The sequence below is a fragment of the Bombina bombina genome, chromosome 3 (genome assembly GCF_027579735.1).
Source record: "Bombina bombina isolate aBomBom1 chromosome 3, aBomBom1.pri, whole genome shotgun sequence".
NCBI lineage: Eukaryota > Metazoa > Chordata > Amphibia > Anura > Bombinatoridae > Bombina > Bombina bombina.
Window position 1 is genome coordinate 622,824,779 of NC_069501.1, and position 15,160 is coordinate 622,839,938.

The 15,160-nt window shown below is 37.1% G+C and overlaps 1 protein-coding gene across 4 annotated transcripts in view; it reads right to left on the bottom strand.

Annotated features, from left to right (window-relative positions):
* Positions 1 to 1,260: 1,260 nt before the first annotated feature.
* The window catches only part of LOC128651839 (myotubularin-related protein 9-like), a 158,902-nt gene continuing 145,002 nt past the window's right edge, over positions 1,261 to 15,160 (bottom strand). For all 4 annotated transcript variants that reach the window (XM_053704820.1, XM_053704822.1, XM_053704821.1 and 1 more), the window contains 2 exons: positions 1,759 to 1,910; positions 1,261 to 1,607 (listed from right to left, as the gene is read on the bottom strand). In XM_053704820.1, the coding sequence (XP_053560795.1) occupies positions 1,489 to 1,607; positions 1,759 to 1,910 (271 nt within the window). In that variant the 3' untranslated portion in view covers positions 1,261 to 1,488. The remainder of the gene's footprint in view (positions 1,608 to 1,758; positions 1,911 to 15,160) is intronic.

Sequence of the window (15,160 nt, forward strand, 5' to 3'; positions counted from 1 at the left end):
CTTTATTATAAATCACAAGTATGCTTTTGGCTATCATCACTCTCTAATTACAACAACAGCATCTTACTCAGAACTTTATAACTATTTCTCTGCTACAAGTTGTCATTGCTGAAATATCCTGCTGCAAATATGTTAAAATATTCAGAACTCTGCATCTATGTGTTCAGTTAAAATCTTTCATGTGATTCTCCAATATATGCACAAACAGTAATTAATGCCTAAACTTGCAGCTTATTTATCACCTGTGCTTAATACTGACATACAGCTTTATATAATATTATGTACTGTGAACCTGCAACAAACCTTAGTTTGCATCTAAGTGTCAATCTTTTACCAGTTTACACTGAAGCATGAACATTCCACATTACTATATTTTTCACTCATTGAATCCTGCAGCTACTCCTATTAACTAACTATAAGTCACAGTGAAGCCAGATTATATTGTATACAAATGTTGCACTCTCCATTTATTCTACAATAACTTCTAGCAACTATGAATCACAGAATATCATCTATCCACGTCCAGGATACTTTTCCCCGGGTCAGGGGTCGGTGTCTTCAAATCCCTACCACTGTCCCGAGGGTCTGTGTCCTGAGCACATGTACACCGGATCATGACAAAAGGGCATTTTGCACACCGATCCAGTGTTATCTCCCACCACTTAGATGGCAGATATGGCATTATATAGATACTATGGGGCCAATTTATCATTGTCTGTCCGACATGATATGCTGTAGCATATCATGTCCAACAGACATCACTAAATGCCAACAGCATACGCTGTCAGCATTTAACACTGCACAAGCAGTTCTGGTGAACCAATTGGGCAATGCCACCCCCTGCAGATTCAATCAACCCGATTGTATAGGATCGGGCGGATTGCAGACCGCAGCCTCAGAGGCAGCGGACAAGTTATGGAGCAGTGGTCTTCAGAAACAGGGGCATCAGGGGCCATTTGGCCCTTGATAAATCGGCCCCTATGGATAAACTTATATTCTGTTTCAATCAGATCAAAGGACTAGATGTCCTCACTTTGTCAAAACTTTTTCGTATAGAATCTTTAGACTTTTTATTATGACCCACCTTTTTTCCATGCCAGTTGAGTTTCTTCTAAAATGCTTTATAGCTCTGGAATACATCAGGGTGTTTTAGGTTGGAAAGATAGAATAGTAGCCCTGTTTGTACAGAGAGCGTCTCTCATTGTGACCTATCCCAAAACCTTGGCTTGTCGGGTGCTAACAAATCAACATAAGATGCCATTAATATTTTAAGATGTTTTACTGGATTTAATATTTGGTATTGTCAAATATTCAGAATATATTTCTTATGCCCTTTTAATTTGTCCTTTTTAGAATGAGTTGTGCATTGGTCCAGAATCTGTGACATGTTAGAATCTGTAGCCTAAATACAGTTTCCCAAAACATTTGTAGTGGTCATCATAATTGTTGTAGACTGTATTCATCATATAGAATGAACTTATTTCAAGATCAAGACTGACTTATCTGGGAGTTATCAAGGGGCTCCTGTGACGTTTTTATTATCTCAACCATCCTCTTCCTGGCAAGTATTGTATGCTCATGGGGTAGAAGGTATTGGAGAAAGAAACCTGTGGAGAACAGCAGACAAACAGAGCTGAGAACATGTACTCCATTATCAGCAAAACAACCCTTGGCCTTATATTCTCACAACCTGTTAAATATGCATTTTTCATTCATGGTCACGTTTGTCACTAGTCTATGTGCTACTCATATTCTCACCTGCCCACAGCTGCAAGCTCTGTGGTTCTACGGATGGCCAGATGACCAGTGGGTTCTGTTCATACATTGGGTTTAGTAGCTTCAGTTGCTTCTTGTTATCATTCAAAAAAACCCAAAGGGAGTGAGTCCTGTCCTGCACTTCATACAGACATCTGAGGAGAAGATAACACATGGACAAACTGATCATGGTGGTGCTCAAACATTTTTCTTCCCTACAATGCCTAGTTCAGGGCCGGATTGGCCTACCAGGATACCAGGAGATTTCCCGGTGGGCTGCAGCAGCTGGGGCTGGAAAGCTACAATTGAAAGGGGTGATTAATGGATGCAATTGGGTTGTAGGGCTGCTATATAACATCAATCTGACATTTGTATTTAATACAAAGTAATATAATTTTTTTTTTTTTATTAAATATTTTTATTGAGGCAGTTAACAGATACAGCAATCACAACATGAAGGATAACATCTCCAAAACAATAGTACAAGTCCAAAGACATATACAATAATATATCAGTAAGTGGGGTGTTACCAAGGCAGAGTGTTACCCTTCCTCAATGCCTCTAATTTTAATGATTAAGGCGCTAGCGTCTTCCATGGAATAGAGATCCTCTCATAGGATCTGATTACTGGGCCTAACTGAAGACATGCATCAGAACTACAGATAGCCCTCATCTCTGGATAGGAGCAAAGTAATATAATTTAAGTCTGAAAAAATATTGGGGAAGCAGTGTACCAGTAATCCCCTTTGAGGAAAATGGGGCTTGTGCATTCTATCGACTCAACGGAAAATAGGGCTGGTCTTCATATTTTTCCAGGGCTGCTTTTTATTCCCAGTCCAGCCCTGGCCTAGTTTACCCTCTTATACCTTATTTTGTATCACAACTATTCAGAACTGAATGGTCAAATGTGAATTAAAGGGACAAAATACACTTTGTAATTACAAGACATTTATGTAGTGTTGCTATAGAATAAATTATCAGCCAAGTCTAAACATTTTTAAAACAACTTAACATCTTGTTTGCTGCAATAGTTTTTTCCATAGCCACCTCCTTCCTTATTTGGTGGACTCAATCCAGGCTTGAGTCTGCAGACAGTATAAGGCTAGTCACTGTCATATTGTTAGTGCATTTTTTGTTGTTGCTATTGTTATCTGCTAAAGCTAGTTAGGGAAATATATGTAGCAAAGTTATCCTTGAGAAGTTTGCAAGGTGCATGTCCAGAAAATTGAATTACAGGAAAAGGTGGCAAAATAAATAATGATGGTATATTCGTATATTGCAAAGTTGTTATCATACATAACTAAACATTTTATATTAAAGTAAAGGTCAATTCTGATGAATTGGTGCCTGGTTTTTAATAATCCTATTAAAAACAAGGGCACTTTAATTAATCAAAATTGACATTTCACTTGTTTTCTTTAAATACTTACCCTTTAATCTTCACAGCCGCTCCAGCGATTCCCCCGGCCGTCAGAAGCCTCTTCATACTTCAGAAGTGACGAATCCGGCTTCCTCCAATCACGGCTCCCCCCGGGGAATCTTGGCCTGAGGCACGCCGTGATTGGAGGAAGCCGGATTCGTCATTTTGGACCTGCGAAGACGGCTTGCGATGAGTAGAGGAAGCGCTGCCGCGGCTGTCAGGATTAAAAGGTAAGTATTTAAAGAAAACGAGTGAAATGTCAATTTTGATGAATTAAAGTGCCCTTGTTTTTAATAAGATTATTAAAAACTGGGCACCGCTTCATCAGAATTGACCTTCACTTTAAAATCTCATGGTGTTTACCATCCCTTTAATATGAGAACAACCACTGCAGTGGAAACACTTTTTTGTCAGTCCTTTTATTACTGCCCCTGTTCTATACACCTTACTTTGATATTGCACTTATTTATGTCTTTCATCTTGCTCTTCATATCTTTATCTACCTGTTCTTGCTCTTTTTATTTACCTGTTATATTTCACCCCATCTCATTCTCTTTGCTCTCTGTATTACTTACTATTTGCTCTCTGTATCACTTACTATTTGCTCTCTGTATTACTTACTATTTGCTCTCTGTATCACTTACTATTTGCTCTCTGTATTACTCACTATTTGCATTCTTTTACACACATTCACTTCCTTCCGTGCTCTTTTTTTTCACATTCTTCCAGTTCCTGCTCTCTCTCTCCATACTTTTATTTCCATTGATGTTAGTTTTTCCTGTACTAACACTTATCCCATCTAATCGTTCTCCCATAGTCATCTCTATCTGGCTCTAATGTAGCGCTTACTGCATATCATTATCATGTGCCAGCACAATAAATTCTTTTTTATCAGTACTTTACCTTGTCACATAAGCTTATTCTATTTGTTTTTTAATTGTAAATTGAAAAAACTGTTTTTGCTCCTTTCCATTAGAAATGCTTCCATCTGAATAGATAAAACTGCTTGCATTATATGTACAGGATATAACAAGAGAAATAAACATATTGCAGGTTTCAAAGATCATCACACAATATATGCAAATAAAACATGATGAATAAGGGCCTGATCCCTGATGGATGAGCTAAGACGCTCTCTAAATCAGTGAGGACTATTTCTCCAACATTGGTGTGTCCGGTCCACAGCGTCATCCTTACTTGTGGGATATCTCTTCCCCAACAGGAAATGGCAAAGAGTCCCAGCAAAGCTGGCCATATAGTCCCTCCTAGGCTCCGCCCACCCCAGTCATTCTCTTTGCCGTTGCACAGGCAACATCTCCACGGAGATGGTTAAGAGTTTTTTGGTGTTTAAATATCGAAGCGTGGGTTTTCAGATTCTGTGATAGATACTCTGGTTCAGGCCAGAAAACCGGTAACTAGAAAAATTTACCATAAAATATGGAAAAGATATATCTGTTGGTGTGAATCCAAAGGATTCCCATGGAATAAGATAAAAATTCCTAAGATTCTCTCCTTTCTACAAGAAGGTTTGGAGAAAGGATTATCTGCAAGTTCTCTAAAGGGACAGATCTCTGTATATCTGTCTTACTACACAAAAGACTGGCAGCTGTGCCAGATGTTCAAGCATTTGTTCAGGCTCTGGTTAGGATCAAGCCTGTTTACAGACCTTTGACTCCTCCCTGGAGTCTAAATCTAGTTCTTTCAGTTCTTCAAGGGGTTCCGTTTGAACCTTTACATTCCATAGATATTAAGTTACTATCTTGGAAAGTTTTGTTTTTGGTTGCAATTTCTTCTGCTAGAAGAGTTTCAGAGTTATCTGCTCTGCAGTGTTCTCCGCCCTATCTGGTGTTCCATGCAGATAAGGTGGTTTTGCGTACTAAGCCTGGTTTTCTTCCAAAGGTTGTTTCTAACAAAAATATTAACCAGGAAATAGTTGTACCTTCTTTATGTCCGAATCCAGTTTCAAAGAAGGAACGTTTGTTACACATTTTGGACGTAGTCCGTGCTCTAAAATTCTATTTAGAGGCTACAAAAGATTTCAGACAAACATCTTCTTTGTTTGTTGTTTATTCTGGTAAAAGGAGAGGTCAAAAAGCGACTTCTACCTCTCTTTCCTTTTGGCTTAAAAGCATCATCCGATTGGCTTATGAGACTGCCGGACGGCAGCCTCCTGAAAGAATCACAGCTCACTCCACTAGGGCTGTGGCTTCCACATGGGCCTTCAAGAACGAGGCTTCTGTTGACCAGATATGTAAGGCAGCGACTTGGTCTTCTCTGCACACTTTTGCCAAATTTTACAAATTTGATACTTTTGCTTCTTCGGAGGCTATTTTTGGGAGAAAGGTTTTGCAAGCCGTGGTGCCTTCTGTTTAGGTAACCTGATTTGCTCCCTCCCTTCATCCGTGTCCTAAAGCTTTGGTATTGGTTCCCACAAGTAAGGATGACGCCGTGGACCGGACACACCAATGTTGGAGAAAACAGAATTTATGCTTACCTGATAAATTACTTTCTCCAACGGTGTGTCCGGTCCACGGCCCGCCCTGGTTTTTTAATCAGGTCTGATGAATTATTTTCTCTAACTACAGTCACCACGGTACCATATGGTTTCTCCTATATATTTCCTCCTGTCCGTCGGTCGAATGACTGGGGTGGGCGGAGCCTAGGAGGGACTATATGGCCAGCTTTGCTGGGACTCTTTGCCATTTCCTGTTGGGGAAGAGATATCCCACAAGTAAGGATGACGCCGTGGACCGGACACACCGTTGGAGAAAGTAATTTATCAGGTAAGCATAAATTCTGTTTTTTTTTAGCATTTATTGCAATGTATGTGTCTCTCCTACACATCCAGACACATGCAAAGCTTTTTCTTTTTTTCTTTTTTCTCTTTGCTTTGCTTTAATATCTTGTGTAATTTCACCATAATCTTTTTAGATGTCATACAGCTAGATTACGAGTTTTGAGCGCAATAGGGATTTTAATGACCGCCACAAAAGAGCCGTTATTTCACCTCCCTATAGTGCTGGTATTACAGGTTTTAAAAAAGCAGGCTTGTGCGGGTGATATGGTTGTGTTGAGCTCCATACCGCACCCAAATACAAGCGCTGCTTTGACGTGCTCGTGCACTATTTCCCCATAGACATCAATGAACACATAAACACCCCTAATCTGCTGCCCCCAACATCACTGATGCCTGCCTACAGTTATTAACCCCTAATCTGCTGCCTCCAACATCGCCGCCACCTAAATAATGTTATTAACCCCTAATCTGCCACTCCTGATGTCGCCGCCACTATACTAAAGTTATTAACTCCTAAACCTCTGGCCTCCCACATCACTACCACTAAATAAATCCATTAACCCCTAAACCTATCCCTAACGTAACCCTTACCCTAACGTAACCCTATCCCTAAACCTAACCCTGACACCCACTAACTTTAACATAATAAAAATATAGCTAAATTAAATTTACAATTATTAACAAAATAAACCTATTAACCATTAAACCGCCAGCCCCCCACATCGCAACAAGCTAAATTAAACTATATTAACCCCTAAACCTAACCCTAAACCTAACCTTCCCTAACTTTAACAAAAATAAAATACAGCTAAACTAAACACTAAATTACCAAAAATAAGAAACAAATTATCAAAAATAAAAAAGAATTACACCTAATCTAATAGCCCTATCAAAAAAAAGCCCCCCAAAATAAAAAAAACCCTAGCCTACAATAAACTACCAAAGGGCCTTTTGTGGGGCATTGCCCCAAAGAAATCAGCTCTTTTACCTGTAAATACAAACACCTCCCAACAGTAAAACCCACCAACCAACCAACCCCCCCAAATAAAAATAATCTAAGATCCCCATTGCCCTGAAAAATAACCTAAGATCCCCATTGCCCTGAAAAGGGCATTTGTATGAGTATGGGTATTGCCCTTAAAAGGGCATTTAGCTCTTTTATATGCACAGACCCTAATCTAAAAATGAAACCCACCCAAAAAACCCTTAAATAAACGTAACACTAACCCACGATGATCCACTTGCAGTAATTGAAGTCCCGTTTGAAGGATCCATCCAGCCGGCAAGAAGTCTTCATCCAGGCGGCCTCTTTGATCTTAATCCATCCGGAGAAGTCCTCATCCAGACGGCAAGAAGTCTTCATCAAGACGGCATTTTCTATCTTCATCCATCCGACGTGGAGCATCCTCTTCATATGGTCGCCGCCCTAAAATGGAACTTCAATGCAAGTGACATTATATATGATATGAAACACGTGAACTAATGCCCTCTAGAGGTGAAAAACTATCAAAATGCATTTAGAAAGCCTTCAAGGTCTAAGAAATTACCATATGAACCTCCTAGGTTTAGCTTTCAACTAAGAATACCAAGAGAACAAACATATTTAAAAAAACACTTACGCCGAGATTAAGATTTTGCGTTAGAAGCTGTGTGGTGCTAACGAGCAGTTTATGCTCACTGCTCACTTACAGACAGCGCTGGTATTACGGGTTTTTACAAACCCGGCGTTAAACGCAAAAGAGTGAGCGAAGAGCAAAATTTTGCTCAACTTCTCACCTCAATACCAGCGCTGATATGTTGCTGATGATTGGAACAGCCAATAGAATGCCAGCTCAATCCTATTGGCTGATTGGATCAGCCAATAGGATTGAACTTCAATCCTATTGGCTGATTGCATCAGCCAATAGGATTTTTTCTACCTTAATTCCGATTGGCTGATAGAATTCTATCAGCCAATCGGAATTGAAGGGACGCCATCTTGGATGACGTCATTTAAAGGAACCTTCATTCTGTGTTTAGCCATCGTTTGAAGAGGATGCTCCGCGTCTGATGTCTTGAAGATGGACCCGCTCTGCGCCAGATGGATGAAGATAGAAGATGCCGTCTGGATGAAGACTTCTGCCCGTCTGGAGGACCACTTCGCCCGGCTTGGATGGAGACTTCTCCCGGTTTCGTTGAGGACTTCGGCCCAGTTGGGTGAAGACGTCTCCCGGTAAGGTGATCTTCAGGGGGTTAGTGTTAGGTTTTTTTAAGGGGGTATTGGGTGGGTTTTAGAGTAGGGTTGGTTGTGTGGGTGGTGGGTTTTAATGTTGGGGGGAATTGTAATTTTTTTCAGGTAAAAGAGCTGATTACTTTGGGGCAATGCCCCGCAAAAGGCTCTTTTAAGGGCTATTTGTAATTTAGTGTAGAGTAGGGCTTTTTATTTGGGGGGGGGGGCTTTTTTATTTTGTTAGGGGGATTACATTAGGTGTAATTAGTTTAAAAAATCTTGTAATTTGTTTATTATCTTCTGTAATTTAGTGTGTTTTTTTGTACTTTAGATAATTTTATTTAATTGTAATGAATTGTATTTAATTAAGGTCATTAATTTAATTGTAGTGTAGTGTTAGGTGTAATTGTAACTTAGGTTAGGTTTTATTTTACAGGTAAATTTGTCTTTATTTTAACAAGGTAGTTATTAAATAGTTAATAACTATTTAATAACTATTGTATGAATACAAAGTTCCCTGTAAAATAAAACTAAACCCTAAGATAGCTACAATGTAACTATTAGTTATATTGTAGCTAGCTTAGGGTTTATTTTATAGGTAAGTATTTAGTTTTAAATAGGAATTATTTAGTTATTAATAGTAGGTTTTATTTAGATTTATTTTAATTATATTTTAGTTAGGGGGTGTTAGGGTTAGACTTAGCTTTAGGGGTTATTAACTTTAGTATAGTGGTGGCGACGTAGGGAGCGGCAGATAAGGGGTTAATAAATGTAGGTAGGTGACAGCGATGTTAGGGCCGGCAGATTAGGGGTTAATAATATTTAAATAGTGTTTGTGATGCAGGAGTGCAGAGATTTAGGGGTTAATATATTTATTATAGTGGCGGCGATGTCCGGTTCGGCAGATTAGGGGTTAAAATATTTATTTTAAAGTTTGCAATGTGGGGGGGCCTCGGTTTAGGGGTTAATAGGTAGTTTATGGGTGTTAGTGTACTTTTTAGCACTTTAGTTAAGAGTTTTATGCTACGGCCTTGTAGTGTAAAACTCTTAACTACTGACTTTTCAATGCGGTACCAGGCTTGACAGGAGAGGGTTTAACGCTCACTTTTGGTCAGACTTGTAATACCGGCACTATGCAAGTCCCATTGAAAATATATAGGATATGCAATTGATGTAAGAGAATTTACGGTATTTCCGAGTCTGGCCAAAAAAGTGAGCGGTACACCTGTACCTGCAAGACTCGTAATACCAGCAGGCGTTAAAAAGCAGCATTAGGACCTCTTAATGCTGCTTTTTAAGGCTAACGCACAACTCGTAATCTAGGCCTTAAAGTTTTCGATATCTGGAGACTACAATATCCGGATTATAAAAAATGTACATGTTTGTCTAAATCTCTATTATCACTCTCTAGGATTTATTATTTTTTGGTAGCTGATTCCCTCCTAAAAGAAGATCTTAAGGCAGATATAAAGGATTTTTTAGTCTCTGACCATGCCCCTATTACTCTAGAAATTATTCCGGATGGCACAAAAACAAGAGGTCTTAAGAGGAATTCTTTTTATTTTCCTAAATACATGCTGAAAAATGCATCCTTTGTAGCTATGTTGAAAAAAAAAATGGAATATTTTCCTTAATTTGAATAGAGAGTATAGGGACAGGGCTGAAATCTTATGGGAAACAGCCAAAGCTGTATTAAGGGGAGAAATAATAAGTTACATGGCCACATTTAAAGAAAAAAAAAGAAAGAGAAAGGAGAAACAATTGACCAATCAATTGACTAATATGTATAATAGATATCTTCAGTGTTCTTCCAAGAGTAACTGGTCCAGATATATTCAGGCAAAACAAGAAAGAGATGTATTCTATACACAAGAATCTATTAGAGAGGATCTTAAAATTAAAGCAAAGTATATGAAATTTGGGAATAAAACAGGTAGTTATTTAGCGAGATTAGTTAAGTCTGAAAAAAACCTGAATACAATATCTACAATAAGAGTAGGGGACACCTACACACATGATTCAATAGAAATTAATGAGATCTTTTATCAAACATTCCGTAAATTTTATAGTGCTCGTGAGATACATAATTCTAATAAGAAATTGTTTTGGGATTCTATAGTTACTCCTAAAATATCATTAGAAGAATCTGAAAATATCAATCAACCTATCACAGAAGAGGAAGTAGAAATAACTATCAATAAGATTAACTTAAACAAAGCACCTGGGCCGGACCAACTGTCCGCTGAATTTTACAAAATATTAAAGAAAGAAATTGTACCACACCTAACAAAATTATATAACTTTTATTATATAGATAATAGTCTAATGTCAAGGAGGTTTACTAAAGCAATTACAATTATGATATTCAAAAAAGGTAAGGACCCCGAAAGGCTAGACGCTTATAGACCAATCTCCCTACTAAATGTAGACTATAAAATTCTAGCAATAAAAGTGGTGGAAAGATTAAAAAGAATCTTTGGTAATATTATACATCCCAATCAGGTGGGTTTTATGAATGGCCGAAGCTCTGTTGTAAATATACAAAAAGCATGCATCATCATTGAATATTTCAAAAACCAATCTGATAATCTGCATGATCTAAATGAGGATGCAGCTCTAATAGCTATAGATGCAGAAAAAGCTTTTAATATAATGTTTTTTATTGTTATTAAAGGTCAAAAAAAGAATATACAGAAATAAGAAAGAAAAGGGAAAAACAAAAAGTTACATAATCAATGGTACACTTATGTCATTTGGAACCAGAAAACATGAAGCAGACATACAGATAAAATATACATGAAAACAAAATCATAACCTTTTCAAATATTAGATATTTAACTTTTCTTCCTTTATCACAATAGTCATTAACACGAGATTTACCCTAACTCATTGTTGTAAGCCTAAAAAAAAGACAAATCTTTACAGTAATAAATGATAAATTCGAGTAGTCCAGTGTAAATTTTAAGTAATTTCAACCTTTAAATTATTGAGAAAGGTGGAGCCACCTACAAATTAATTGTCAAATTCCTGACCGGCTTCAAGGAAAGGTTTTTAGCTTTTAAATTTTTCTAGGGGGGGCAAAGGAGGGAGGAAGAGAGAAAAAGAAGAAAGAAAAAAAAAAAGAAAAAAAAAAAAGAAAGGGGGTTTGCATCTTAACTTATATTCTCTAATGGTGATAATAACTGATTCTGTATATTGGTGTTTTTATAGTGTTTAACAAAATCTAACCACTTTAAATTAAATCTATTTTGCTGCTGTTCAGAGTTAATTGCATTATCAAATTGTTCTATTGTATATTGCCTTTGTAATAAAAATGTTAAATTGTTTATAGTCGGTGAATTTTTTTGGTGCCAATTTTTAAGGATGAGATATCTTCCACCCAGAATTACCGTATTACAGAAAGCTCTATTTACCAATCTATCTGATGTATCCAGTAGGAAAATTATGTGTTGTAATTCTAATATGTGATTTGTGGCTGTCATCTTATTTAACCCAAATTGTACCCGTTTCCAAAACTGGTTAATTTTTGGGCAGCTCCAAAACATATGGGTTAAGTCAGCATCAGCTAAAGAGCAACGTGGACATACCCTTAGACCTTGTGTCGACCATTTATTTATTTTAGCAGGCGTAAAGTATATTCTATGTAGAAGTTTTATATGCATTTCTCGCCAGCTTGCCGCGAGTGCGGCCTCGTCCAAGAGAGTTATGCTTTGTTTTACTTGTTCCCTTTTTAGATCTACAATCGTTGTTTGCCATTTTGAACAAATCTGGGCAATATTTAGTTCCCCTGTCTTAGTAATGATCATATTATACCAATATTTAATGGAGCGTTTACCTGCCTTAAATAATGCTAACCCCATTTTCACTCCTGGATGGGTCCATGGAAGCTTATTATCTTCCATAGCTTTAAAGAACCAATGTCTCACTTGGAGGTATGCAAAAAAGTCCACATTCTGTACATTATAAGACTCTTTAAGACTCTCAAATGGCATTATACTCTGTAGATTAGGTTCTCTAAGTTGTGTTATATAAATAAGTCCTACTGTGGCCCATTTCCTAAATACTTGACTGCTAATACCGGGCGGAAAACGTGGGTCACCTCTAATAGGGAGTAGATCTGAAAAATGGGGGTCACTATCTACTCTGCGTCGTATGTCTTGCCATGCAATTATAATATGGTATAATGATTGTTTATTTTTAATACTCTTTGGAATTACTTTTTTAGGGCAATGCAGAAGCGCATTTAATGAGAGGGGGTATACTAAATTTTGTTCTGCTTCTGTAAATGCAATATAGTTCCCGCCCGTAATCCAGTCCATTGCGATTTTTGCAAGACTTACACTATTATAAATAGCAAAGTTGGGTAGTGCCAATCCGCCATATTGCCTTAGTTGTGACAGTTTATATAATGATATTCGATTCGCACCCCTCCCCCATATAAATCGTCTCATTAGTTGGTCTAACCTACTGAGATACTTTTTTGGTATGATTAAAGGGATATTTTGCATTAAGTATAATATTTTAGGTAAGACAATCATCTTGACTACATTGATTCTTGCGGTAATTGAAAGTGGAAGATTGTCCCATTTCATCATCTCAAATCTAATTTTCGCAAATAGAGGTAGGTAATTCAAACTAAACCAATCTTCTGGATTGACACTAATCTGGATTCCTAAATATGTGATATATTGCGAGGCTACTTTAAAAGGGGGTGTGTATTGGTTTTGGTGATGTTTACTCAGCCAGAGAAGTTCTGATTTGGATATATTAATTGTGTAATCTGAAAAAGAGCCAAAATATTTTATAATTTCCAAAATTTTAGGAATTTCAGTCTGGGCATCCTTTAAGAGTAAAATCAAGTCGTCTGCGTAAAGTAAGAGTTTGACAGGAATTTTGCCATCTTGATCCCCCCTAAATTATCCCTTAAAGTAACTGCAAGAGGTTCAATTGCTAAATTAAATAAAAGTGGTGAAATTGGACATCCCTGTCGTGTTCCAGACAAAATAGGGAAGGATGTAGTGTTTGAGCCATTAACCATCAAAATGGAGGTTGCATTGGAATATAAGGCACGAATACATTCAAGAAACTGATCTTTGAACCCAAAATTCTTCATAGAGCAGAATAAATGGTCCCAGATAATAGAGTCAAATGCTTTATGGGCATCAACTGCAAGAATGGCGGAGTTTTGTTCACTTTTATTTTTAACATCTGCAAGGAAGTCTATTAATAGAAAGATTTTGCGTATGTTTGCTGACATATTTCTCTTAGACATAAAGCCAACCTGATCTTGATGTATTAACGGACTCATAATTAACTTCAGTCTATCTGCCAAAATTGCAGTGAATAGTTTGTAATCGGAGTTTAATAATGAAATTGGACGATAGGAGTCTATTGATTCAGGGTCTTTCCCTTTTTTTAGGAGTAATATTATTTTTGAGACTGCAAAGTTAGGAGATGGAATCTTATAGTTAATTAAATAGTCATTAAATAATTCCGTAAGTACACCTATTACTTCGTTTTTAAGAATTTTATAAAATTCTGCTGGTAGAAGGTCAGGTCCGGTGGCTTTGTCCAACTTAAGATTATTTATTGCGTTTAAGACTTCCGAATCTTTAATTGGTGCATTAAGTTTTTCTAAGTCTTCCGCCGAAAGCTTAGGTAATGTAATTTTTTCCCAAAAATCCTGTTTATTTTTTACGTTAATATCCGCTACTGAGTATAGGTCCCTGAAGTATTTGTAAAATTCTGCTTTGATTGTGTCAAGATTCAGTGTTTTTTTGCCGTCAATATTTAGTGACTTAATGTGATGCATCGGTTTCCTGTCTTTTACAGATCTCGCTAGCAACTTCCCTATTTTATTTCCAAATCTGTAAAATCTACTTTTGTTCTTCAGTTCTTGGATAGCAAATTTTTGTGATGAGAAAACTTCCCATTCTTGCTTAGCCTTCATGTAACTTTGCCAGTTAGTCTGTGTATGGGATGCAATATATGCGTTATATTTGTTTTTTAGATAATTTGAAATTTCAGTCTCTCTTAAATATAGCTTTTTCTTAAACCTAATAGTAAATTTTTTAATTTCTCCTCTGGCTACTGCCTTAGCAGTTTCCCAGAAGATCTCTTTCTTATGTATATAGTCTTTGTTCTGTTGAACATATTCGTGCCATATAGCAATGAGTCGGTTTCTAAATTCTAAATTGTTTGCTAAGTAGCGTGGGAAGCCGTAACTCTTAACTGGATCGTATCTATCTGTTTCCCACCGTGTCTCTAATGATATCGGGGCATGGTCTGAAATAGTGAAGATATCTATTTGTGCTTTTATATCTTTGTTAATAATTTTGTCTGACCCTAGAAAAAAGTCTATCCGTGAGAATGTCCGGTACTTTTTAGATTCACAAGTAAAATCTCTACTATTAGGATATAGCAATCTCCAGATGTCTTTGATGTTTAATGCGCTAGCAAATACTTTAAGAATCCTGGAGGATTTTTTTGGGATCTGTTTAGTTTTATTTCCGGTTGCCTGTGATCTATCAATGTTGTTAAAAACCATGTTGAAGTCACCTGCAACTATAAGATTCGTATTTATAGAATCATGTAATTTTAATTTTAATTTTTCCCAAAATTTTACATCTGGCACATTTGGGCCATAGACATTACATAACGTGAACATACGTGAATTTATAATAATTTTCAAAATAATAAATCGTTCCCCTGGGTCTATCTCTTGCCCTATAATTCGATAGTCTAAATTTTTGCTGATTAAAACTGCAACCCCCCTTTTACGTGTAGCACATGGGGTATAGACAACTTCACTAACCCAGTTAACTTTAAGTTTTTTGTGTTCTATTTCAGTCAAATGTCCACTCTTTTGTTTCTAAGGTATGTCAGAATCCTCTTTCTTTTAATTGGGTTAGTGACCCCTCCCACATTCCAAGAAATTAGTTTTAGGGTTGCCATTTATGCTTTATTTTGAAATAACAAA